Here is a 26,021-nt window from a genome sequence, read left to right as displayed (position 1 = left end):
GGGAACATTGACCTTGAACTTAACTTTTTAACATTTTTGCTTTAAGAATTACATGAGATGATTTACATCTCATTAAACTTCTATTTAAATGTCATGTTGATTGACTTAACAATTAATTTAATAGTCGTATATAAAAAATATGACCAAACATCTTAGTTTGGCCCTTGTCCTATACATTAACACGGAGGAGACATATTTACACTTCTGTAAACGGATGAAGCAAACTAAATATTAAATAATAAAACTGTAATTTTGTGACCTTTTGACAATCTTCAGCTAACCATTTCCCCCCGTTTCCAGTCTTTATGCTAAGCTAACTGCCTCCTGACAGTTGATTCACATTTAATGCAAAGGAGTGGTATCAGTTCCAAGCGTCAGAGTGAATTCACAAATGCATTAACAAGGTTAAATAAAAACAGAGCTTCGAGACACACGTGCCTGTAACGGCTTGATTTGAGATCTTTCCAGAACACCAGCTTTATTGTGACAGTTCACACAAACAGCTTCCTGTACAAGCACAACACCTCCTTGTCTCATTTGGTTTGTTACGTCTCATCATCGGGAGCCTGGAGACACGAGAACAGTCTGCGAGCACTGTGCAGCTCGCCCGCCCCTGTTCAGGAGTGAGTGAGTGTGGTTAAATCTCAGTAGTCTTTCATAGATTCCTCCAGTTCCCTACCCACCCCCCCCCGCCCCGCCGTCTGTTAAAAGGAATCAAAAACTCTGTCTATAAAGCGTCTATGCAGTTCTTACCAAAGTGTTATGTGCCTGCTTTTGTATCAACAAGTCTCTTGTAAATTATTTACACATGGCCATCTACCCTCCCCCGGCTGCACACGTTTTCTGATCTTTCACGAACCAATAAGTCGTCAATAATTAATAAAACAAGCTTCACATCAAGAGCAAAAAAAAATAAAAAATAAAAATCAAATCAAAAATGATCAGTTAGGTCCCCTCTCTGCCCAGATCGGCACAGAACGGCCAAACATTAAAAGAAAACAAGGCTGTGGCTGAACAGAGGAAGGGCCACTGCTCTGGTTATTTAAGAAACTGATCCAAGGTCCACACACGTCCAGTCGACCTCAACCACTAAAGCACTAATTTACAGCAGCGGTCCACGTGAAGGACTTAAACAATAATACTGAAACAGAACCTTTCAATAGGCAATAAGTCCATATATTGAAATATACAACATCTTTCATCCTTCAATATATATTTCAATATACAAATCAAATATATAAAAACGTAACATACTGTAGTGTGGTGGTGAAGCCGTATAATGACTGATGGGACACTACGGAGTGTGTGGATATGTGGGGGAAAAGGTGTATGTTTTAACTATATACCGATTAGCCTGTTACCTGAGTTTCGGGCTATTGTCTCCAAAAAGAATGGTTGTGTTCAAATCCTGCGTCGTCCCACAGTCACACACGTGAACTCACAGCACACACGAACAGGTAAAGTACCGTTTAAATAGCCAATACAAACACACCTGAAAGCAAGTCTCTCTCTAAAATGATAGTTATCTTTGGGGAGAGATAGAGAAAGGGGGAGGGGGGGGGGGGAATACAGAGAGAAAGGCGAGGAAGAGAGATGGAAACAGTAAATAACATCACAGCTCATTTCCATATCTCCTCATGTGGCAGGAGCTCGTCTCCTCATGAAACCGTTCAGAGAGTTAAGTCTTTTTTTGTTTGTTTTGTATGATTTTTTTTCTTTTCTTTGCATAGCCAGTGACAGTGGACTCGTCTCCTCTCTGGAAGCACGGCCCCTTTTTTAAATTTAAAAACTCTTGCCACACCGCAGGAGTTTCAAAGTGATCGCTGTCAACGTGGGTGGAGCGCCTTAGTCCATGTGCATCCCTTCAAACCAGGCTGGCCGGGGGGGATGTGTTCAGTGGGTCCATCCAACAGATGCGGCGTCCCGCTCACAAGGTGGACTCTCTCTGGCGTTCGCGCCCGTTCGACGTCTTCTTCACTTTGGAAATCCCCTCCAGAGCCCCAGACTCAGTCACTCTGCACAGGGAGAAAAGCAGAGAGCAGCAACTAGGGATGAGTGAGGACACCAGTATCTGTGTGTGGTCAACCAGCGAAATGATCCGTATCCGTACGAGGACTTAAACCGGAAGTGGGCGGGGCTTACACAGGAAGCCGGCGTTTTAAGCCTGACATGGATATGGGTCTATTTACAGAACAGCCTTAGAATTGAGCTTCCGATCAAGTTTTTGATCACAATAGTAAGATAACTATTCAGAATGAGTTTTTTTTTTTTTACAAACTTCAGTGAATCAATGAAGACAACAAAAGCAACATTTGACAAAGTGCAGCGAAAACAGGCTTTGCATTAAATCATGATGCATATGAAGCATTTCACTTATTAAATGTTAAACTGGACAGAGGAAATTAATATTTGATAAAACATAAATGTTGTATTTCTGTCGTGTCTTCCACGTCTGACTCCTGCTTTTAATCACGTCATCTTGTTCTGTACTGGTCCTGTGACACCTAACTGGAGAATTGGCTCCATCTGCTGTTTGTCCGAAGTGCACCAGCTTCTAATACTCAACACGGTCACGGTTCATTTGTGTTTGCTGGTTTTCTGTTAAAACATTTGGATGGAAACCTGGTTACTGTTGCAGTCAGACAGCTACAGATTAAAAGGAGGGACAGAGGAAGAATAGGAGTTCAGAGGATTAAGTGGAGGGAAGGACTCATGCACTTACACTTCATCCATCTCGTTGTCCTCCTCGTCCTGGGGAAGCTGGAGGTACGGGTTGTTGGATGCCGGTCGGAACTTGTAGCCCGTCAACACGAAAAAGATCAGAGTGGACACTTCTACCAGAAACTGGAGAAACACAAGAGAGTGGGTGTTTAATGACAGATGGTAGGACTGTTGTATAAGATGTGTGCGCCAGTATCGAAAAGATTAACACTGCTCACAGTCCGAGTACAGCTGCCAATTTGTTATCAGAATTAACCAGCTTCTACACAACAAATATGCAGGTGAACTTCATATAACTGGAATCAGACACAAATCTCTGGCAGTGTGGATATACGAAAGGTTTGTGTGTCCTGCAGCATTTTCTACTTCCACCAACGCCGACATCCAATCAGATGTCCGAGGGGAGGAATGATGTCATTGACGATTTAACGAGTATGTCACGTGTTTGCAGACATGGAACTGGGCCACACACACAAGTGTCAACCCACCGACACCCAGTGGTTTGTGAACTTGTTTTGAAGCCTCAACTTTGGTAGCTTGTCCAACCACAATCAGACATCAACATGTGACCAATGCACAAATCAACCACAAAAGCAAACAGACAGCTTGAAGCATTTAGCAGCCTGATGGCAGCTTAAAGTCTAATAAAGTAATAAAGTCAGTTTTATTGTAGATGATCGTCTTACCTCGTAGCACCACTGCCACTGGAAAGGCATGGTGACCTTGAGCAGAATCGCTATGATCCTCGTAAAGTAGATGTAACACACGATCTAAAAAGAAGAGAACTGGGTTTTCAGAAACTGTACATAGTTGGTAGTCTAATGCTTAAACCAATATAACTTTGATCTAAACTGAATTCTTTCTTTGATCTGCAACACCACAAAAAGCTTCAGTATTCAGTATAGTGCACAACAAGCGTCAGCTTATGGTGTTGTTGACAGTTGTTTGACAGCTGATGGACGGATGTGGGGAGGGGGGATGACAGAATGAAACCACCGCCGGGTTGAACTTCCTCTTACCATCACATAGTAATGCCGGAAGAGCTTGAGCTTCTCCAAATTCATGGCAGCTGAAAAAGAAGTTAAAGAAGTAAATGACCAGCTCCACATAAAACCAGATGATTGTTGACTGATGGCTGTTGACGATCGAGACTCTTACCTTTGCCGTCGATGCTAGAAGCTTCCTGGAGATGACGGATCGACCTGTAAAGACAAATATTTTGGACGGTTACTGAGGTTCATGTCTGTAAACAGCTTCCATGGAAACAGCCAGATGCTTGTACACTAATCTCAAAATTAGGCAATGGACTTTTACTATGGAAACTGATACCATGCACACACACACTGACCAGACAACGGGGAAGAGAATGGCTCCACAGCAGATGAGGTCAACAAGAAAGAGGATCTCCTTCCACAGGTAGTATTCACTGGAGCCTTCCTCTGTCGACTCGATGATGATGTAGGCAACGTTAGCCAGAACCTGGAGGACGACAGACGAGTCGGTCACCGAAACAAACCCACTGAATGTTACACAACTCCACACAGCTACGGTTTCTCAAGCACACGCACCTGCAGGGGGATGACGATCATGAAGATCTTCTTCTCCTTGTCGGACAGGATGTATTTCACGAAGGCCCAGCCGGTGCCGATCAGTGCCAGTGTGATGAAGAGGAGAGCCCCTTTGAGCCTGGAGACACATCGATGGGGTCAGTGGTTAGATCTATTTAACAAAAAGACTTCACACCTTGGAGAGAGTGTACTTACAGGTGTGTGATGTAATACATGACAGCCCAGCCTTCGATTGGATGCCCCTCAGTGTTGATGAAGTGATAGTTGATCTGCGACATGAGGAGAGATTCGTTTTTTACAAACAGACAAAGAGTCCTGATGGGTGGTGAGCGCCACGAGCCATTCAGACAGAATTAACAGACGTCACAATATAAAAAATCAGAATAACGATACAAGAGGAGAGAGAGTTACTCACACTATGGAAAACCAATGACGTGGACTTGGTGAAGGCCAGTGCTGCCATCAGCCAGTGTATCTTAAACACGCTGTACCTGTAAATATGTGCACAGGGAGAGACGCTTAGACAACCACACAAATTCACTTCTCAGTATATTAGAGATGTTCTGATACCAGCATCCAAAACACATACATGATTAGTATCATACAGCTGTTAAAATCTGTTGTAAGTGGTTTCTTTTAACTGGTATTGGCCGACACACAAAGTACCAGGTATCAGAATCTGCATTTGAACATCTCTACAGTAGATGCAAAAACATGACTGTAAATGGTCTGACCACGCAGCCCGCAAAGTCATGTGGTAACTGTAAATGAGGAAGCTGCAAGATTCTGTGACACTGAACTCATGTCAGTTCTGCGTACCTGTGCTTCATGAGTGTGTACACCCAGACCATGGCAGCGGTGAAGAACACTCCAGCCATACAGATGTACAGACGGGACAGGGGGATTTCTGCTGCCGACAGGTAGCCGCTGGGGTTCTTCTCCTTCACTTCCACCTGCAGAGGATACGTTCACGTTAACACGTGCACAGACGTGGCCAAACACCCCCCCGACTTCAGGACACTCTACTTACAGTGAATGAGTAGGGCAGTTTAATCCCAGGTATCTTGTTCTGGCAGTAGTGGAATTTGAGGCTGTAGAGCCCCTGCGCCAGCGGGCCAATCACCATGTGGAACTGTGGAGGAGGGAGGGAGACTTTCACTCAACAGCAGAACAGATACAATTTCTCTTCTCATCATTGAGAAGGTTGTACTCACACTGAAGTTATAGGAGCCGTTGATTTTGTCCAAAGCTAAAGTCAGTAGCTTGGTCTTCCCCAGCTGAAACAAACAAACAAGATTAGACGTTGAGTTCATGAAGCGATCACACACACACACACACACACACACACACACACACACACACACACACACACACACACACACACACACACACACACACACACACACACACACACACACACACACACACTTCTCACATTGATTCCAGTTTCCTCCTCTTTTGGAGCTTCTTCTGGTGCTTTCAAGTCGGTCTGCTCCTCCTTCTCCTGATCCACAGACTTGTCCATTTTGTCCTGAGATGTCTTGTCATCTGGCTTCTTTGCAGTTTCATCTGGTTTCTTTGCAGTTTCATCTGGTTTCTTTGCAGTTTCATCTGGTTTCTTTGCAATTTCATCTGGTTTCTTTGCAGTTTCATCTGGTTTCTTTGCAGTTTCATCTGGATTCATTGCAGGTACATCTGGTTCAGGAGCCTGCCTGGTCTTCCTCTGATCTACAGGACATTAAATGTTCCAAGTACAGTTGGTATAAATTTATTCTCTCATTCATTGCGGTGGCATGTGGCTGCAACAGGAGGTTAAAGGTGTAAAGTAGGACCGACACTGACCTTTAGGCTCAGGAGACTTTAGCCTGGCTGTCAAGATGTTGTCTTGTTCACCTATAGCTTTCACTGTGACACTACACAAACACACAACACACACATTAGACATTCAACAATCACATCAGGGAGTCAGTGCACTGAAAGAAACACTTCTGAATACCGGTGCTGAAACTGACTCTGACATTTGCTTTCTCAAAGACAGAGAGTATCTTTACAAACCTGAGGGTGTGGATATTGATGAGGAAAATAATAAGAGGCTCCTCATTATTGGGCAACTCTTCTGTAGTGAGCGGGCATCTCTCTGTCTCCTCTGCCTGAAGAAAAAAATTAACAAATAACATAAAAAATCTGATGCGTCAGTGTCATGCAACACACGGCAGAAATTGTCCTTGAAAGCAAAATTGCACGACTCAGATGAACAACTGGTTTTAGTTATCTGTAATGAATTGGATGTACTCACTGTGTAGGACAGGACTCCATTCACACGGGACCTGGAGAGGGTGAAACCCACCTAAACACAGTGCGATGAATGTGGTCAGTCAGGAGCACATGATTTTCAGTAAACATATTGTACATTTCACTCTGTGTCATTCATCTCTTGGTCAAATCGGAATTAGACGTAAAAATACCATCAACCCCACGAGCTAGAAAGATGAATCGCTGCACCGATCCAACATCCACTAAGGGACTGACTGACTAATCTATTCAACAGCATATTCAGTCTTACACTAAACCAACTCATAAGGATCCTGTGGGGTTTTTTAAATGATAAAATTATAGTTTCTCTGATAGTTTTTCCCTTACTGTCAAAAAACCCCAATACAGGTTCAAAACCAATGTAAAAATAAGAATATAGACAGAATAATTCATGGGATCTTGTTCTATTATCTACTGACCACTGTGCAGGGGGGGGGGGGGGGGGGGGGGGGGGGGGGGGGGGGGGGGGGGGGGGGGGGGGGGGGGGGGGGTGAAGTGCAGGGGTCAAACAGCGTAGCAGCCAAATCCAATACAGCCTCTATTCTGCTCGTGTGGCATCATCCAAGTGTCGTAAGCCCTGACATTTAAATGTGACTTGTAACGGGGTCACTTACACCACGTTTTGAGCCTAAATGTCCTTGTGATCATCTGGCAGCCGCGTTCCACATGGATCACCTGCAACATTGAGGCTAAAACATGGTGTAAATAAGCGTTTCCAGTCCAATTTGAATGTCTGGGCTTACAGACACTTGGATGTCGTTTGTTGTTGGTTTTCTACGTTTGAAGAATCGTTCACCAGTTAATTAAATTGTTTTGGATGTGGCTGCAACACTGTTCACCCCTGAAACCCCACAAGTGTTTGGTGGACCCTCCATCTGCACAGCGGTGAGCACAAAGTGCCAGTCCGGTGTTCAGCTCGATGCAGGAGCGGTGTTAACACGTTTCACCCCCAAAAAAACACGTGATTTGAACATGCAATGGTGAAGTGAACTCTTACAAACACACGCACACTGCTTACCGGGTGGGTGCTGTAGTTCACCAGCTGGTCGGTGGGGAGGCGCAGGGAAATCAGGTTCACGTCCAGAGTCCCGTTGGCAAAGAAGCCGAAGTTGTTGAGGTCGACAGCGGAACGACTTTCATTCTGAGAGGAAGCAGAATGGAGGATTAACACAGGAAGAGCTGCGGCAGCACACTTCAGTGACTGGACACGGAACCAGATGCTCTACAACCAACATGTCCCCGTCATTTACACGACTCCCTTCCCCACCACCTCACTTCTGATTCGGTTCCACACATCGCGACCCCCCCCGGTCCGCCGCTGCAGCTAATTCCAGCGAACCAGCGGGCTAATAAGAGCGACTACAACCAGCTAGCCCCCTCCGCGTTAGCCTCCCGAGCTAACACCGACCCAGCTCGAGTCATGATACCCGCCGTGCCCTCGACCTACCCGGAGGGTGAGCCTGTGTATCCTCGCGTTGCATCCAGCCAGCAGCAGCAGGAGGAGAAGCCCGGCCACCGCACATCCTCTCCGGGCCGCGGCCATCACCACCGGGGCACTGCCTGCTAACGTTCACCTGCGGCTAAAGCTAATGCTAGCGACAGTTCCTGCCAGATGGCTGACGAGCGAGCTGGCTAGCGGCCTCAACAGCAGCCGAGGCGGGCGGGTTGTTTCACTGAGGTTCGCCGGCTCCCGTGTTGGTTACTGGACCATAACAGTTAACGTCGTGTTTCCCGGTTCCTCCGTGTTTTCATCGCGCAGGGAAACAGCCACAGCTAACCGCTAGCTCAGAGGGGGCGCTAGCTCACTTCCGGGTCTCCAATCAAGAACAAAACACTGAGCCGAGGTGCGGACGGACACGTCACGGGCCGCGTGCTGACGTCACTGCCACGGATTCATCAGCAGAAACTACACAAGTAGAAGAAAGTTGTAGTTTCTACGGTGTTATTATTATTATTTTTTATTGCAAATTACATCATTATCCATACAATACTTTCTAATAAAAAACATAGAATATTTTCTTCTCAAATCCATAGTTAACTTTTTAAAAATACTTTCATTAAAACATAAATATAACCTTTTGTACACTGTATTATTACTTATAAGTTTACTGTAAGATTATTGTTTGAAAGAGATAAGACGATACAATAAATATCTGAAACTTAAAAACTTTAAACGTTGCTCTTTAATTCTAGATCGACCACTTGTGTGTTTATCCTTTCATCATGTTTCTTATTGGTTTATTTCGTTATCCACTCTTTTTTCCGGTCTTATGTATAATTTTTTTTGTCTGACGTGCCTTTATTGTTTTTAATATATGTCAAGTTGAATAATAATAAAAACATCCGCCGTCCTGTCTGCACCTTGTGCTTGTAGCTTTGGTCACGTGGGTTGTTGTAAAGCTTCCGGATAAAAGTGCTCACGTGACTGAACCTCCACGTCATAGAAAAATCTTCTTTCACAGAGCGATCATGTTTGACACGTGGAACTTGTTTGTTTTCGTGTTACTCACTGATCACTTTGTTGATTCTTGGATTAAAGGAAGATGTTGACAAAAGCTGCAGATCTGACTTCTCATATTCAGCATCACTTTGGACCACAGAGCTTTTTAAATCTCCCTAAATTGGTGAATAAAACATTTACTGCTGCTTTATGGCTCAGTTATAATCATGGAGGGATCATTATGACCAGAGGCTCTGAATACAAACATGCCACAGACCCAATATCCTCCAATATAAAAAACAAAAAAGAAAAGAACTATAATAAATAAGGCACTCTTACTCAATGTTTAACAAGTATATACTTCATAAAAGTTACAGGCTACACTTCCTGTTGAGCTGTTGTTTATTCAGCATCAGGTATTTAAAAATTATATTAAAATGTCCTGAGGATATTTAGTCTAAAAACAGCTTCAGATGTGAAAAAGAAGAAATGTACAAAGATATGAAATATAAAAGATCGTTAATCTTTAATCGGCACAGTTAGTATAAAAACATTTACAGTGACGCCTCGGGGAAATAATAATAATCCAGTTTCTGTTCTTTTGTATTAATTTCTGTAAGATTTAGTGGCATCTAGTGGTGAGTTTGCAAAGTGCACCCATCTGAGTAACCATACATTGTGTACAAAGATGGACGACATCTCAGCTCGGAAGTGAAGCCAAAGCCTCTCGTTTGCCAACTGGTGGCTAGATGCAGTACAGGTCATAAATCCTGCCTCCTCCATGTTGGCAGATGGGACTAAAGAGTCAATCTACACGATAAATTATATTTTCTGAAAGATGGTTTTGGTCATTTTGGTTAGTTCTTATAACACTGATGTTATAAGGCATGGTTGATCTGTCTGTTCTGTGCGACATGGCGGTGCAACAGTGGAAGAGGACTTAAAGGTTTCATTCTACGGTAACAACAACACGAGGATGCCTCTTCTCAGGCTATTAAACACTAATGAAAACAAATATGAATATTCAATTTCTGCCAATCATGATTTGTTGATGGTTATATTCCACGATCCAGAGGTGCCACCGATGACACTCGGAGCGATGATCACACTTCCCTGCTGAGCGGAAATTGAGGCAGGAGCAGCAGCAGGAGTCGAAGCGGAGGAGGAAGTGGAGGGTGCGGCTGTTTTTCTCTCTGAGGATGAAAAGATACAGATGTAGAGAATCGATAAAGACACTGGAGAGAAGCTGGTTGTTGTTGGTAACTTGGACTGAAGGTGAGTTTATGGAATGAACTGTCCACTGCACCTGAGTGAGCGTCCTGTAACTTCACCGCCTCGCTGTTAAAGTTCATCTTCCTCAGGATCGCAGTGGAGATGTTCACGGCCGACTCTTCGCCGTAGCTGCCAGTCATCTCGCTGACAGTTTTTATCCGGGACGCCTTCTCCAGACGGGACTTGGCAACTGGTTTGCAGCCGTCCAAGACGTCGTTGGAGAGATACCACTGAAACGTTTTGAAGTCGTCATCGAGCAGCTCCTCCAGAGTGTGTAAGAGCAGCTCTGGAACCAGCATCTCTGCTCACTGCACAGACAGAACGTGGAACAGTAGTTTTAGATCAAAAGTTCAACAACACTCGTTTGCTTTGTTTAGGAAGATAAATAAGAACGATACCACTCTCCTACCTCTCTGTATTTGGGGTTTTATAAGAGTTCATGTTGGACCAGGGCTGCCACTAACAATTCTTCATTTATTACAACAATCTGCCAATTTCATTAATTTATTATTTTATCTATATAATGTCTGAAAATGATCTTGTGACGTCCAGGATGTCACTTGTCATAGCGACACTGATTCAATTATGAAGCTAAGATGTTAGTTCAGTGGATTTTGTGAAACTGGGCCCGCTCCTAATACTTGGCTGGGAACAAGCATCGTGAGCAGAGTGGCTATAAAGGTGGATTCATTCAAATTAACAGATTAATCCTTAATCAACAACGCCTTTTGAGTTTATCCTCATTAAAGCTCAGGTCGTGCAAGTCTGAAAACTTTTTAAATATAAAATATTTCTCTAATTCTGAAAATAAACAAATGTTTACAAAATACAATAGAGTAAACACTAAAATAATTCAATTAATCCAGTGCAACATCAGAATCTATAGAGGCAAATCTACATGTGTCAGGATTTTTGTTCCAATCACAATGTTAAAAAACCAGGCACCACTTTTATAAAAAGTTTACAAACTGCACCTTTTACTACTGATTCAAATTAAATAATGCTGATCAGTTGTAAGAATAAACAGGATGTGGAAAACCCTTGACTGCAAGTCTGTTGTCTCTCGAATGAAACGTTAAATCTGTGGTTATAAACGTTTGTAAATCATTAATAAATGGTCGTGATCTTTGCAGCTACAAATGTTAGTAAATCATTTATAAGTTAAGAAATCCAAACGAGTTTTAGTGGTGTTGGTTTCTCTCTTAATAATGAACAATCAACAAATGTTACACATCCGTCCACATTTATGAATCATAAGTTAAAGTTTCTTATGCAGCAGTTACACAGTTTCTAAATTCTGAATGATATAATAAGTTTCATGCTTACGGTCCCTGTTATATGCTGTTTAGTGCAGATCTGTGTTTTGTGTTCTTCTGTGTGTAACTGTGTGTGTGTGTGTGTGTGTTTCAGGACCTGTATTGTTTATCATTTTGTTGTTCTGATCAGATGTAAAAGAGAATGAAGCTATGATCGAGTCCAGTGTATCTAATGGTGATGTTTGATCCGTACACTGTCTCTTTTAGAGTTAACACAGGATGTAAAATGACGGCAGCTGAAAGTAACACATATGATTCTCTGAGGAAAACAGTTAGTCAAACTTTAAACATCAGAGACAATAGAGTCTGCTCACTGCATGTGTAACTCCAGTGTGTGTGTGTGTGTGTGTGTGTGTGTGTGTGTGTGTGTGTGTGTGTGTGTGTGTGTGTGTGTGTGTGTGATCCAGAAGAACTTACTGTGCCACCGGCCTCAGATACGACGCAACACTGACAGCTGCTGTGAATAAAATGGCACAAACCCGGGTCAAACAGGAAGTTCACAAACCACAGTACAGAGAGAGACGAGCAGGAAGCTGGGGAGAAAAAAATGCTTTCACCTGAAAGTGAAATGAAAGTGAAAAGTCCTTTTCTCTACCAGTTGGCATTTCGAGACTAAAGTGGAAATGAGAACAAAGTCAACTCCTCTGCTCCGGCTGATACAGATGATTAAAAGTAAAACATATATATATATATATATATATAAATTGGCAATATGATTCCTAAGATGTCATCATCAAACCCTTATAATAATATTAACAATAATAATAATACTTATAATAACTAAGGAGCTTTAAAAACAGGGTTTACAAAGTGCCCTGACAGACTTCACACTCTGGGGTAGTTACAAAATAATGCAGTCGCACTAATAAAAACAATTCATTGATAAAAGGAATAAGAAAAGGAAATCCCGTGAAACCTGGAATTACAAACGAAAAGGAATAGGATCAATAAAAAGAAGAAGACAACTTTACATTAAAGCGAATAAATACAAATTAAAAGAACACACACTATAAAACATAAAAAGGCAACATCACACCACCAAGAAGTGACAGTAAATTCTGTTATGAATAAAAAATTCAACACAAATACGAGCCAATATATAGAAAATACACATAAACATAGATATGTGTCTGTGAAAAGCTCATATCTGCAGATTGTATCGTCCAAACAATATAAGAGACAGAATCTATTGGTTATTAACTCTGTGCTCGACAGCTGTTGGCAGGTTGAATAATTAACAATAATAATAATAATAATTAGTTAAATAAATAATTATTTTAATTATAACAATAACTCACATTTCAAGGGGGCCACGGACGATTCACATATGTATTATTATTATTATTATTATTATCAAGGGGAGAAGGATATAAAGTGAGTTAAATCCATCCTTCACCAACACTTTTTTATATTGTATTATAAAAATATTGACTATAGCATATTTATGGAAATACAAGAGGAAAATGTACAATGAAACATAGTTTTTTTTAAGGTTGAGGTAACGCTCAAAAGAAATTACAGCTGTCATTGTGCGGAGTTTTGTGGGTTTTCTGAGACAATACAACTTTGAATTCATTGGTTGTTATTTTCAATAGCTCCACAGTGGCCCATTGCTGCTTAAGTAACACACACACACACACACACACACACACACACACACACACACAGACACACACACTCTTTTGCCCTCCTTGCTTCAGCACTACACTGCATTATTCTTGACCCGCCCTTCCTTCCTCTCTTGATATACCAACAGAGAACGCCCAGGGTGGGTTTCAGAGGCCAAAGCAAAGGAATCGCCTGATTATTACTTTCAGACACACGAGTGCACACACACACACACACACACAAAGAGACATGCATACACACCCATGCCTCAATAAAAAACAGAAGTACTCAGAGTTTCCCTCATAAGTCTCGGACAGTGTCCCGGCCGGCATCACACGGCCTGTAGCGTGTGTTTGAGGGAGACGTCCCATCAGCAGCCGGTATTCTGAGCCAGGGAAACTGATGAAGGATGTTTGCTTCCGCTCGGCCAATCACGCTGCTGCTGCTGCTTCACCTGCTCGGCTCAGGTGAGTGAGATGACACCTTGATGGGGTACGAGAAGACTAAAGAGGTCAAACGTGAAACGAGAAAGAGTGAGTAGAGAGATGAGCAGAGGTCGAGGGTGTGTGGACAGAGCAGGTTCTGGAGTTTGTAAAACACTCAGAGAGGAATTGAAGTAATTGTTATTCTGGGCTTATGAATAAATCTTAACTGGAAAGAGAGAATTTGATTTCTTTTGAGGGGCAGTAATATGTTTTTTCTTCTTTTTTCATGATCTGGCCACATCTTATAATACCTGTCGTTTATCATATAAACCTTATCAGTTCTCTCAAGCTGGACAATGAATGATCCTAAAGACATATACATCACAAAAATGACATTAAATTAAAATCCTATATTGAATAATTTCTTTAAGTACGATTTTGAGGTGAACTTACACTTGAGTGTTTCAAACTTCTGTCTCTACTTCACTCATTACAAGTGATATTTCTTTATCTTCTGCCCATAACATATAAACTAACTAATTAAAGATGATTAAGTTCTAAAAATGAATTGAAAATCTTCATGTATGTACATTTGGAAGATAAAATAACTGCCAACCGGCGACAGAATTAAAAATCTTGTTACATGTTAATGCATCAACACTAATAATCTACCCATCCACTATCTATGCTGCTTATCCTTTGAAGAAATGATATCTAACCATTCTTCTGAAAACCACGAGACCTACGATATATATTTCGTTGACTTCTGTATTTACATTAAAATTCACACCCAGAGAAACCCCCAATTTTATTCAAGGTAACAGGACGTTTCATTTCAGTCGCCTTTTACTTGCATCATATCCACTTTACCCGAGACTTTGCCCGTCTCTGCGAAAACTTCTGTGGCAAACGAAAGACAACCACACAGCTAGCCCGTTAGCCAGTCGGCTGTTTTTGCCTTCCACTGATTATTCATTGAGTTTCCTGCGTAACGTGAAAACGTGTCCAGCAGATTTTCATCGGCAATGGTGTTGGAGACAAAAACTCCCATGATCCGACGCTGATTAACAACGTCATCAAACTTGGTGGTTATTATTTTGATTGAGAGACCCCCTAGCGGCAGAAGTTATGACCCAGTGATGACCCTGTGCTCAACAGACAGAACCTGCGTCGCCCTGTGTTTTTGAAGAGTGGCACGTGGGAAACATAACTTAGTGTGACAGCTGCTCCGCTGACGAGCATCATTGAGCTACTGCGAGCGCGATCCCCTGATAGGCAGGAGAACAACCCCAGGATCCAGTGGAACAATGACCACAGAAAAAGAGAAGGGAGTTCTTTCGACTTGGGCAGGGTGTCCTTCCTTCCTCAGAGGAACACACTGGGTGTATTCAGCGCGCCACGAGAAACAATGGTTCACAATAGATCAGCTAGAAAGAGTATTATTCCACGAGATGGCAAAATTCAACTGACCGCTGAGTGTATTATGATAAGACAGTGGGAAATGACTCATAAGTTCATTTGACTCACAGCTCCAGGATAAACATTATTAGAAGCATTGCGCCAGTGATTTCTAAAGTTAATTGGTCTCTAAAAGGGCATAAATCCTTGTATTTTATTCTTCTGAATTCAATGTTCAAGATTAAAAAGAATAAAATATATATTTGAGACTGTTTGATTTCTATGTTTACATATTTAACTGACTTACGATATCTTTCTCCTCTTCCTCTCCCGACCACTCCCGGGACCTCAGTTACATCACTTTCCATTCAGACACCTGCTCCACCCATTCCGTCCCAAGTCTCCCCACCCTCACCCGTCCCGTCAGATGTCCCGTCTTTCCCCTCGTCTGTCAGCGTCCCACCCTCCACCCCTCCCTCCATCAGCAGCGGCGGAGAGTCGGCCACAACAGCTCGATGCCCCCTGACCACGTCGCCCTCCACTGTGGTCGTCAGGTATGGAAGGAATAACTGATATTAACTTTCAGAGCGGCACACTGGTTCAGTTATAAAAGGGTCCGTTCACCCAATTTAAAAAAAGTTTTCTCACAAACATTTAACGTTTTTGCTCGAGTAGCTTTACGGTTCTTTCCTGTGTCAGTGTTCCCACTGAAATGTTTGAAAAGTGCACGTTTTCGGTAAAATTGTGACGACTAATTGTGTGAAACCTCCCATCACAGGTTTGCTGATCCGTTCACAGTCAACTGCTCTATACCAGTGATGGGATTCCCTGTCCTGGGCTGGGAATTCAAACCGGGGACAACCGCCATGGTAGCTAAAGAGAAATGCATCACTGATCATCCCTTTAATCAGCCAACAGCACCAAAGATAGGATTCATAAAAGCATCTTCTGTTATACTGTAAACATGCTCCTAATAAACGAGCACCACACAGATAGTAATGATCTATTGTATCTTAATAGTTTTAATTTGATTTGTGACGTCTTGTGACTCCAGCCGATTCCCGAGGCCACTCAGGGTCGTTTCCTGGTCTGGAGTGTGGACAGGATGACCGAGTGGAGCATCGAACCCATGTGCTTCGCTCTGTTGGAGCAGGGACAGTGCCACATCGACCTCCCTGTGATCGTCTACAGTGAGTTTTCTTCACTATAACAGCTTTTAGTGACAATATTAAGACATTTTAACTCATTAACATCATTAATGTTACATATTTTTGCACATATGCACAAACTGAAATGGAAATATATCCATTTAAATCTACTAGACTTGTCTCATAGTTATCAGTCCCCTAAACATGTCAGATCTTTTAAAATCAAGATCCATGAATTAATCACTAGGAAAACTATTTTTCCCCATCTCACAATGTTAAAGAAAGTGAAAGGAAAATGGATCCAGCCCAAATGTTCAACTCATTCTCTCCTGGCCGAGGTCAAATCCTTCCACAATCCTTCCAAGTTTTGGGGGAAATATGTGCGATAGTTTCTGCGTAATCCTGCCAACAAACAAACCAGCTAGAAAGGCTCTCAATAGAATGTATACCTCTGTGAAGGTCTCCTTCAATTCGATGAAGCTACACCAACGTCCACATAGTGATATACAAGCCCCCCCCCCAAAATGACAGATTTTTCCATCACAATCCCCGAGTGATTTCCTGGGTTAACTTTGAAAATGGATCCACCCCCCCGATAGATTCCATTTCATCTAAATTGTACAAATTGATGTTTTCTATACCCTAGAATGGTCCCTATATATTTAAATACTTTATATTTAAATACTTTATATCTACATCTGGAGCGGGTCCTCTATATGGAGACCGCCATGTTTTTTACAGTAGCCCAGACTGGACAAACTAAAAACCTTTTGAGTTTTTATGACAACTGAAGGTTTCCACAGGTTCTGTTTCATGTTTGTCCGATGCAACATGCGACTTCACCACTAGATGTCACTACATTCTACACACTGAACCTTTAAGTAATTTATCTCTCTGACATGTTAAATTATACGAATCTTTTCTTTGTGGTTGATCTGTTCACCTGCCTCCACAGAGCCTCCAGACTTCGTCTCCATCAGCGTTGCCGATCACTCTGGGCCGATGTTGGAGGGTCGTGAGTACACTCTGCAGTGCGAGGTGCAGGACGTGGCTCCTGTGGGACACCTCGCCGTGACCTTCTACAAGGGACAGTCGGCTCTGCGTCAACTGCAGTCCAACAACATGGAGAAGGAGCCAGTGACTGAGGTCTTCACTCTGGATATTATCCCCAGTAAAGAAGATAATGGAGCTCAGTACTGGTGTGAAGCTAAGCTGGAACTGGGACCAGACGGACCACAGCACCCTCCAGTGGTGACGTCAGAAAAACTGAATGCCACGATCCTCTGTGAGAGAAGCTGCCAGCAAAATTTATTACAGATTTAAAGTGGATTATTTTTTTTATCTACACGATTTATATTCTCAACCCTCTTCCTCCCCTCCTCTTTTTCCCATTATGCCGCTTCTCTGCACCATCTTTTCCTGCTCTCACTTCTCGTCTCTCCCAGTTGGTCCGAACCTCGTCTGTCCACCGAAGCTGCAGGTGAGAGAGGGAGAGAGTCTGGCCTGTGAGGTGAGAGGGAACCCTCAGCCGTCAGTCACCTGGTTCAGGGACGGACAGAAGGTCGCCCTGCCCGCTCACTCGAGCAGAGAGCATGCTGGGAAATACACGGCCTGGACAACAGGACATCTTGGACAGAAAAACTTTACAGTGGAGGTGGAGGTCCTCGGTGGCAGAGGTAGGTTTGTGCCATCTGTACAGTTAGAGAATTAAAGTACGGAATCTCCATCAAACTGCAACAAATTGCAAACAATTGTAAATATCAATCTTCTAAACATTTCAATGAAAATGTTGAAGATCTCAACATATTACATGTTAATCGGTCCAGAAGTTTCTGCGTAATCCTACAAACAGACAAAAGCAGACGATAACAGAACCTCCTTGGTAACAAAAGTAAACCACCACACACACAAAGCCTTCTATCTAGATTCTAAACTCCCACATCGAGCCGTTTCAATTACCACGACAAATTAAACAGAGCTAAAAGTTTAAGGTCAGCCTGTAATAACTTGTCTCCTCCTCTTTCCAGGAACTACAAACATCTTGAATGGATATTTCCTTTTGGGCGTCGTCTTAATCCAGATGATTACGTGGCTGTAAAAACAAAAAACAGAACCCAGCTCCATCTGTGACCCCCCCCCCCCCATCACTTGAATGAACTGCCTTAATACAAGGAATATTTTCAGAGCTGGAGTCAGTGAAGAGATTCAGAGTTTTTCCCTCTTTTGTCCCAATGGATCTCTCTTTAAATTCATGTCTTTTTATGCTTCTTTATGTTCAAGGTACATTTTCTTCTGTTATTACACTGAAGCCTCCATATCACGCACAACAGCTACATTTCAAGTCATGCAGAAAGACTCACTTTCTTGTCGTGTACAACTTCATCACAAATCACAGACAGTTCAGTTTCCACATTTGCTAAATGTTAGTGTCCACAGGTCTTACTTCTCTGCTGTGCATTAAAATGAACTATCCAATGCAGAGCAGCGCTGGGCCTGCGTTCTTGCTTTAGAATTAACAAACATGATCTTTTCCCTTAGCTCCACGTGTGTGAGAATCTTGTATAAATGTGTAAAAAGTATACGACTGAAACTTGGTGCTGTTGGACGGAGCTCACACCAAAACACAACCTTCATTTAACAAGTTGCTCTTCAGAAATAGAGAATAAAATGTGGACAATACTCACGTAAGGTTTAGCAAACATTCACAATTCATCACTTTTAATAAAAAAATAAAAATAAAAAAAAATACTTTTGGGTATCGTGCATGAATTCTCAAACTGCCACCCATCAAATATCTATATCTCTTATTCTTTATGGGTCATGGGGGGGGGGGGGGGGGGGGGGGGGGGGGGGGGGGGGGGGATGAGGTGGGTACATGCTGGAGAGGTCGCACAGAAAGACCAGGAACTGAACCAAGAACCTTCCTTGCTGCACCACATTCTGCCCAATATTTAAACTTATTGTTGAAAATTTCCTTACCTCATGTTAACACAATCAGGCTTAATGTAGTTATATATGCATCTCTTTATTATTATTTCAAAGTAAATCATTTACATTTCAAACACAAGTCAGAGTTACGGCTGATTTACCGTCAGAGGTTCACTGAGCAAACATCAAGTCTTTAGAGTTCATTTGTGTTTTTACTGGTAAAAGTGCAACTAATCTCTTTAAGGTAAGAAAAAAAAAAAAAAAACATGATTATTATTTTATTCCAAAACACAATTTAAATACAACACGACGACAACTCTTCAACTGAGAACTACAGATTGAAAATGACTTAACTTACTGTGAGTAAATCAGCAGTGGGAGGAGTCATTGTATGGTGATGCAAGAATCATCGGAAATTATCTGCACATCCAAATTCCTGTGAAGTCTCCTGGCTGGGGCAGAACCACCTGACACACCCTGCTCACACGGGAAATTCACCGGGCTGGACTGGGGGGGTGGAGGCGGTCTCTTGGTGTCCACGGCGTAGCTCCAGTGCTGACCCGAGCGTTGGTATTTTGCGATGGCCGCTGCCAGGATTCTCCTGGGAGATCGCGAGAGCTGCTCTCGAGCCAAGGCCTGATCGGCAAGGAGATCCAGAAGCGACTGAGCCGGAGCAGCAGAGGCGGCGCTGACCAGAGGTTCGCCGAACTCTGCAGGTGTAGAGGAACCAGCAACCACAGTCACACCCCTCCTCCTTTTTTAGCCTCCATACTTTTCAAGGGAGCAGCTTCCTTCTTCCCAACATCAAGTGGGATAGAGTTGGAAATATTTGAGGCGACAGGAAAGACCTCCGGGTCTTGGGGAAGTTCTTCAGTGATGGAGCTCCCTGGAGAACGTCCGACACTGTGGAGGCACCGCCGTGGACGACTGCTTCTTATCTGGTCTGGTCTTCTTTCCTCTGGGCAGTTAGAATAAACTTTTTATTTTGTGACATTTGTTTGGAAATTCATATTTATATTTAGGCCTGGTGGCACGCTGGAGGATTTCAACTCTTAACGATTTAAAAAAACGAGAGACCTCAGATATGACAGATTTAACCGATTTCTAATTTTCTAATCGTCAGAACGCAACACAGACGATTTGCCAGAACCGCAAGACTACATTTTCTTAGACTTGTGATCTTAGAGAAACACGCGATTCTTCAAACTACTTTTAGAACACCTCTGAACTGGATGTGAGGTAAGACTTGGGTAATTAACGTGACTTCAGGAGAAAGACTCGACGAGTGACTCAAGGTCATCAGCTCGCTTGAGCAGGAAACGAGTTGCAAAGGTATTTTTTTTTTAAGTCGCAGCTGTTCAAGTACGCAACACCTGGTTGGTGACGCTTCTCGATCAGCTCGCTCTCATTGGCTATTGTGGGTTTCTGTCGGAGCCAATTATCATATATATATATATATATATATATATATCAAACATTCGAGATCAGGGAGGCTCCTTTTCAATCTGTAGTATAAAGATTATTTTGTAATCCCAAAACTTGGCCTGATTATCCTCTAGTGTGCAGCGTCCCTTACAAAAATTAAACTTGCAGCTGGAACTCCACAGATTTATTCAACTTACGGCAATGAGGGAAAGAAGCCCAATAGTTTCCTGCTCTCCCGTATCAGTGCCCTGAAACAACATGTACAGGACGGTTATGTCTGCATGTGGAATCAGGTGAAAGACATTTAGGAATAAAAAAGGTGAATTTGCTCCGATATCTCGTACCTAGTTTGCATCCAACCCTTCGGCCAGAGCGGTTTCACCTCATTGTCCAGCAGTGTCTTGAGGAACTCCTCCACCTCCTGGTTCCCGTTCCTCTCCTTTTCATATCTGTCCATTTTCAGCCTCAACACATGACACAGACACTCCTGCAAGAAAATAATACATTTGTTACTTCATCTTTTCCAGCTTCATTCTTCACATTGACTGATTATTATTTCTGACCTGATCTCCTCGTTCCATTTGAACAGTTTCTTCGGACCTCCTCTCTTCACACTGTCCTCTGGGGCCACGTGAACGCTCTGATTGACCTCACTCCCGTCCTCTGTTGTCCTGACATCCACATGCAACACAAACAAATATTTCCTATTAGAACAGATTTATTTCTAATTATTAAACAAACATCTTCAGTTATTTACTGTACTTAACTTCACACAGGGCGAAGTTTAGTTTCAAATAAAAAAAAAAAAAAATCACAAGAATAAGTGTCGCCATTAATAAGCAGCCATTTTGTGTCAGTAAGTGTAAAGGAGACATACGATGCTTTTAGATTTTTAGCTGCTTTTCCTTTTAGTTCTGGATGAACCTGAATATGAGAATAATATGTCTCCTTTAAATTAAGAATTTCCTTTACGACCATCACTTTAGGTTTGGAGCTGACTATTTCCCTGCATTGTTTGTTGGTTTTAAAAAGGAGGAATTGTTTAAACTCATGATATTTATAATCTTTAAAGAACTCCCCCTTCATGCATCACACAAGACAACATGTTAATGAACTGACTTTGACGTCTTGACTTGTTCGTACGCTTGGCAGTTCGTGCGGTAGCTGGCAATCTGCTCAGGCATAGCTTTGGCGATGGCCTCCTTCAGTTTCTGGAGGGGATCGTCCATGTCAGGGGGTTCCTCCTCGTCAGTGAAAGATTCCAGAAGTTAACTACATTCATATAAAATACAGTTGAAGTTACAACTCAAACATGGAAACGCACTCACCATGTGTGCGAGCAGCAGTTTCTTCACACGTTTGAGGAGCGTTTCTCTGCTGCAGGGCAGGAAGACGACAGGTGTGTGTACAAACCTGGAACGCAGCTGGCCGGTCTGTCCCCGGCACTGCAGCTCAATCCTGGACCAGGACAGAGAGTTTAACACCATGTTCAACATCACTGTTCACACAAAGAACACAACCACTCAGCTGGATTATTACCCAAGTGCCCTTGGGCAGAACACGTCTAACGAGCAGGTCAGATTCACTGAAGTATGAACGCACCAGAGGGGCCTTTTGTGAATGTATTGAAGTTTTTCCATTTTGTTTCCATTGATTGTTTGACATTGATTTGACATTTTGCAGAACTTTTCCTGCCAGTCTCCTTTTAAAACTCATGACAAATGTGACAAAACAGATCATGATGTGTAATCTGGTGCAGTTTAATTAAAAAGGAGACTGTCGGGCCTCGGCGGAGATCTGTGCTCTACTCAGTGAGGTTCTTGTTCTACTCACTCGAGCAGGATGGAGTTGATCTCTGGAGTGAAGAACTTGAGTTTCGATTCTCCCTCGGAGATCTTGACAACCTGGATATAAAAATAAAAAAAATGACCATCACCTGTGGAGCCAATCCTGAACTCAAATTTACATCCGACAGCCCATGCCACACACACACTGAACCTCACCGTCATGAGTGTCCTAACACTGTCCTCCAGTGCGGGGGGGAGCCCCTCCGGCAGGGGGGGGCACAGCTGTGATGAACCGGCCTCTGACAGGAGCTGGATTTGCTCTGGATGAGTCTTTGGCTGAAAATGAGTCTTTGTGTTTGGAGGTTGAGGGACAGTGAACTGGGTATGATCGTTTATTGTGGGTTGGAAAAGCTGCGTTTCTGTGGCCGGTTGAGGAACCGAAGACAAAGTCTCCTCACTGTCTAATAGAGAAACCAAATCTATATCAAAGTCCACGGTGCTGGCTGCTTGGATGAGGACGTGGTCGTTGGTGGATCCGATTAAACTGAGGAGGGGATCCGCGAGTCCGGAGCCTCCACCGCCGGCCGCATCTGCCGGGCACCGAGGGATCGTGGGTAAACCCGTGACCCCTGCTGCCCTCTGTTTCCCCTTCACCAGTTTCTGTCGTTTCTTCTCCTTCTCCCTCTGAAACTTCTTCAGCATGCTTGTGACGCTCAAAGTGCAGACGCCCTTTTTCTTCTTTCTCTGCTTCATCTCGTTGTCGGGTCCAATTTCAGATAAAGTGCTGCAAGACGTTAGAGAGAGAACCAAATGAAATTAAATGTTCCAGCATCATTAGACACGTTTCCAGGACAAGCAATATTCCGATATTAACCTGATTAGGACAGAAGTGCATAGAATAAAAAAAAATAGCATGTTTGAATTGATTGGTTCACTTCATTCATTTCGTTGCCGCTCTAATATAATTCCCTTCTTTTAATGCCGTCTCGTTTGGTCTAAATTTTGTCTGTTGGTGTGAACCCTGGTCTGAGGAACCGTTCACACCTGGTACTTTAGTTCAGACTAAACAGAAAATTCTGAAACTAATCAACTTAGATGTAAAACCTTTTAAGAGACGGCATGAAAACTGTATTTTCTGATTACCTCAACCTGAATAAGGAATTAGGAAAATGTCCTATTTGAGATTTCACAGCATTTTGCGACATCGACAGTTCCTCCCCCCCGCCCTTTGGGTGGAAGTAGTGGATGTAATGTCGCCATGAATCATAATCAGAAAACTGAATATTCAATCAGCCTCTCATGTAATCATCATAACGTCTTATTCTGAATAAGGTCAATAGTCAGAATATTGGTGTTCATGTAAACATCGTCCGTGTGAAACAAGAGGTAAATTAACTTTCCCACCTCGACTTGGAGTCCACGTTACTTTTCATCTCTCCGTCTTCTCTACACGGCTTCTTCTTCGGCTTATCCTGTCCGCCATGGAGTTTACGTTTCTACAAATGTCATAAGACGTTGTAATTCATATTAATATTGAAAACTTTAAGTGCAAAGGACAGTTTTAGAATTCAGAATTCACTTTAGAAACAGTGTTAAAGAATATCTACTTAAATTGAAATCTGTGTTGTAGCGCTCCACGTTGATGCGCTCTCTTACCTTTGAGGTGTCCTCTGTCGTGAGGTCGATGGTCTCGGTGTCAGAGGCCGGGCGGAACTGCAGCACCCCCGAATTCACATAGAATCCACCAAACTTTGTTGTGATGGAGGCTGGAACAAATTCATCGTACTGCAGACAAATCAAAATAGTTTTTAAATCAATAAGGTTAATTCAAAGAAAGCATGTAGAAGGTTGTCGCTCACTAAATGTCAAAATCCAGATCATACTTGAAGGGAAACTGAATCAGAGTGAAAGTAAATTTGATCAGACCCCCCCGCAAACGTTTGTAGTTAGTCAAATATGCAGATATAAAATTGTAGAGAGATATGAATATGAAAAGAATTCTGGTGAATTTTAAATGTGTGATTGACTACTGGACTCACAGCCTCCGAGTTGTCGATGAAAGAATCTTCGTCATCGTAACCGAATCCAATATCAATCAGGTCCTGAATACGATCCTCCTTTTTGTTTGGCTTTGGAGAATAAAGAAAATACAGCTTTTGTTTTTGCATGTTATGAAGACTTTTTGCTCAGTGGAAAAAATAACTTTTCTATTTACAAGTGATTCAGTTTTGTAAAAACTCAACTCACATATTTTTCCTCAAGTTTTCTTGCAATGGCAGCGACGTCATCAGTCTCTCTCTTTTCTTTCTGTTCCGATGTGAAGAGTGGACCTTCAACTTTGGAGCGTTTGAGCTAAAAAACAATAAATATTCATCATCACATGTTTATCTACATTTATACATAGTGCAAAACAAAACTGGGATTTTGGAAGAAAAAGGTTTAAAACAGCACAAGGAATAAATTAAATGGCAGGAATACGTTTTAAATTTAAATTAAAAGTAAAATAACTTTACAGCGACCACTATGATATTGATGTGACTTGTACAGTGGTGTTAGTAAGAAAGGGATCTAATCTATATCCTCAAGTCTGGTCCAAATACTCTGCTGTAGATGTACAGGAAAGAAAAATGCATCTCGGCATGTTTTACAACTGCAATTAGCAAATCTTAAAATGTTTTTAAAATAGCCTCATTCTATTTCCTGATCAGTAAAAAAATAAACAGTCCAGTAGCTAATGACCAACATCATATTTACACTGCCAGGTTCCAAACAGTTTGGATTTTCCTAAACATGCAGGATATTTAGATTGTAGCTTAATTATATCAAGATAAAACATTTCAGATCAGTATATATTGATAATTATCACAATCAAGGCTCAACGTGATCATTTATTTTAAGTTTGAGTGAAGTTTGTGGTTTTAAACTCTTCTTAAAAAGCAGAGAATGAAAAACTGCAAAACATTTTACAAATCCGAGGCAGATCATTTCTTTCCTTCACCTCCTCACTGAACTTGTACAATGTCCTGAAACCTACACAGGGTGTTGGATGAAACTTGTGACACTTCGAGCTGAAGTCCAAGCGGAGCAGTCGGACGTGAAAGTGACAGAACTAAACCCACCTTGTTCTGTGTGAGCTGAGTGAAGCTGAACTCTGGGAACCTGCTCTCATCGGACTCAAACAAGCTGAGGACCAGACGAACCGTGGTTCTGTCCGGACGGGTTCCATCCGCCTGCAGGACCGAACCTGAGGGAGACTTCTGGACCTGAAGGTCTGAGGAGGAGGAAGAGGAGGAGGTGGAGGAGGAGGAGGAAGAGGAGGAAGAAGGTGAATCACAGGATAAAGTGGTGAACTCAACTCTCCGGGACTCCGCCATGACAGCAGCTGACAGAGAAGGACTGAGAGGTTTGGTTTAAACATGGAGGCCTTCATCAAGTGCAACCAGATACAGGTGTGCTGGGCCCAGCCAATTAAACACCGGGGATACAACATGTATATAATACATATGATATAGATCATGTATATAATATATATCATGTTTATAATATAGAAAATAAAACTCTGCTGTTTATTTGTCCAACTAATACATCGCTTTAAATGTCTGTCAATCGGGTGAGTTCAGGTCACGTGGGACATTTCAGCTTCAGTCTGTTTATTTCCTGTTCTGACAAAAT

At 42.4% G+C, this 26,021-nt stretch overlaps 3 protein-coding genes across 8 annotated transcripts; 1 reads left to right on the top strand and 2 right to left on the bottom strand.

The window, feature by feature from the left end:
• Nucleotides 1–443: 443 nt before the first annotated feature.
• On the bottom strand, nucleotides 444–8,484 carry LOC117760904 (protein GPR108-like). Of its 2 annotated transcripts, XM_034584305.1 has the most exons (18): nucleotides 8,050–8,484; nucleotides 7,621–7,743; nucleotides 6,586–6,636; nucleotides 6,345–6,439; nucleotides 6,132–6,202; nucleotides 5,725–6,017; nucleotides 5,504–5,566; nucleotides 5,320–5,421; nucleotides 5,109–5,242; nucleotides 4,705–4,780; nucleotides 4,485–4,558; nucleotides 4,290–4,407; nucleotides 4,070–4,200; nucleotides 3,880–3,923; nucleotides 3,741–3,790; nucleotides 3,408–3,491; nucleotides 2,723–2,844; nucleotides 444–2,015 (listed from the first exon to the last, which is right to left on the bottom strand). In XM_034584305.1, the coding sequence occupies exons 1-18, from the start codon at nucleotides 8,143–8,145 to the stop codon at nucleotides 1,928–1,930; spliced, it is 1,815 nt and encodes a 604-aa protein (XP_034440196.1). In that variant the 5' UTR covers nucleotides 8,146–8,484; the 3' UTR covers nucleotides 444–1,927. The 2 variants fall into 2 exon arrangements, with proteins under 2 accessions (XP_034440196.1, XP_034440204.1); XM_034584313.1 differs by lacking the exons at nucleotides 6,586–6,636; nucleotides 7,621–7,743; nucleotides 8,050–8,484 and having other exon boundaries at nucleotides 5,725–6,012; nucleotides 6,122–6,202; nucleotides 6,345–6,409.
• A 5,079-nt stretch (nucleotides 8,485–13,563) lies between these two features.
• On the top strand, nucleotides 13,564–18,559 carry LOC117760945 (hemicentin-1-like). 2 transcript variants are annotated; one of them, XM_034584395.1, is made up of 8 exons: nucleotides 13,564–13,705; nucleotides 15,414–15,615; nucleotides 15,840–15,930; nucleotides 16,116–16,251; nucleotides 17,165–17,494; nucleotides 17,655–17,678; nucleotides 17,794–17,885; nucleotides 18,237–18,559. In XM_034584395.1, exons 1-8 carry the CDS (start codon nucleotides 13,648–13,650, stop codon nucleotides 18,252–18,254), a joined length of 951 nt encoding a protein of 316 aa, XP_034440286.1. In that variant the 5' UTR covers nucleotides 13,564–13,647; the 3' UTR covers nucleotides 18,255–18,559. The 2 variants fall into 2 exon arrangements, with proteins under 2 accessions (XP_034440286.1, XP_034440275.1); XM_034584384.1 differs by having other exon boundaries at nucleotides 17,655–17,885.
• Nucleotides 18,560–19,054: 495 nt separating this feature from the next.
• Nucleotides 19,055–25,772, bottom strand: LOC117760873 (ubinuclein-1-like). 4 transcript variants are annotated; one of them, XM_034584283.1, is made up of 13 exons: nucleotides 25,469–25,772; nucleotides 24,597–24,701; nucleotides 24,389–24,502; nucleotides 24,006–24,134; nucleotides 23,754–23,845; nucleotides 22,566–23,133; nucleotides 22,396–22,466; nucleotides 21,891–22,020; nucleotides 21,682–21,803; nucleotides 21,126–21,233; nucleotides 20,907–21,050; nucleotides 20,760–20,810; nucleotides 19,055–20,095 (listed from the first exon to the last, which is right to left on the bottom strand). In XM_034584283.1, the coding sequence occupies exons 1-13, from the start codon at nucleotides 25,721–25,723 to the stop codon at nucleotides 20,008–20,010; spliced, it is 1,977 nt and encodes a 658-aa protein (XP_034440174.1). In that variant the 5' UTR covers nucleotides 25,724–25,772; the 3' UTR covers nucleotides 19,055–20,007. The 4 variants fall into 4 exon arrangements, with proteins under 4 accessions (XP_034440174.1, XP_034440173.1, XP_034440182.1 ...); XM_034584282.1 differs by having other exon boundaries at nucleotides 21,682–21,806; nucleotides 25,469–25,771; XM_034584291.1 differs by having other exon boundaries at nucleotides 24,389–24,478; nucleotides 25,469–25,771.
• Nucleotides 25,773–26,021: the final 249 nt, after the last annotated feature.

Source organism: Hippoglossus hippoglossus, chromosome 1 (assembly GCF_009819705.1).
Source record: "Hippoglossus hippoglossus isolate fHipHip1 chromosome 1, fHipHip1.pri, whole genome shotgun sequence".
Taxonomy (NCBI): domain Eukaryota; kingdom Metazoa; phylum Chordata; class Actinopteri; order Pleuronectiformes; family Pleuronectidae; genus Hippoglossus; species Hippoglossus hippoglossus.
Note: the sequence above shows the minus strand (reverse complement) of the source record. Positions and strands in the feature narration are given on the sequence as shown.

Excerpts from the sequence above, each read along its gene's own strand:
- LOC117760904 (XM_034584305.1), bottom strand. The coding sequence starts at position 8,145 with ATGGCCGCGGCCCGGAGAGGATGTGCGGTGGCCGGGCTTCTCCTCCTG. Across the intron at positions 5,567-5,724 it reads AGGAGGAAACTGGAATCAAT|CTGGGGAAGACCAAGCTACT; the intron begins GTGAGAAGTGTG and ends TGTTTGTTTCAG. Across the intron at positions 3,791-3,879 it reads TTCTAGCATCGACGGCAAAG|CTGCCATGAATTTGGAGAAG; the intron begins GTAAGAGTCTCG and ends CTTCTTTTTCAG.
- LOC117760945 (XM_034584384.1), top strand. The coding sequence starts at position 13,648 with ATGTTTGCTTCCGCTCGGCCAATCACGCTGCTGCTGCTGCTTCACCTG. Across the intron at positions 13,706-15,413 it reads GCTTCACCTGCTCGGCTCAG|TTACATCACTTTCCATTCAG; the intron begins GTGAGTGAGATG and ends CCGGGACCTCAG. Across the intron at positions 15,616-15,839 it reads CCCTCCACTGTGGTCGTCAG|GTTTGCTGATCCGTTCACAG; the intron begins GTATGGAAGGAA and ends CTCCCATCACAG.
- LOC117760873 (XM_034584282.1), bottom strand. The coding sequence starts at position 25,723 with ATGGCGGAGTCCCGGAGAGTTGAGTTCACCACTTTATCCTGTGATTCA. Across the intron at positions 23,134-23,753 it reads AACGTGGACTCCAAGTCGAG|CACTTTATCTGAAATTGGAC; the intron begins GTGGGAAAGTTA and ends AACGTCTTGCAG. Across the intron at positions 22,467-22,565 it reads GTGTTAGGACACTCATGACG|GTTGTCAAGATCTCCGAGGG; the intron begins GTGAGGTTCAGT and ends TTTTATATCCAG.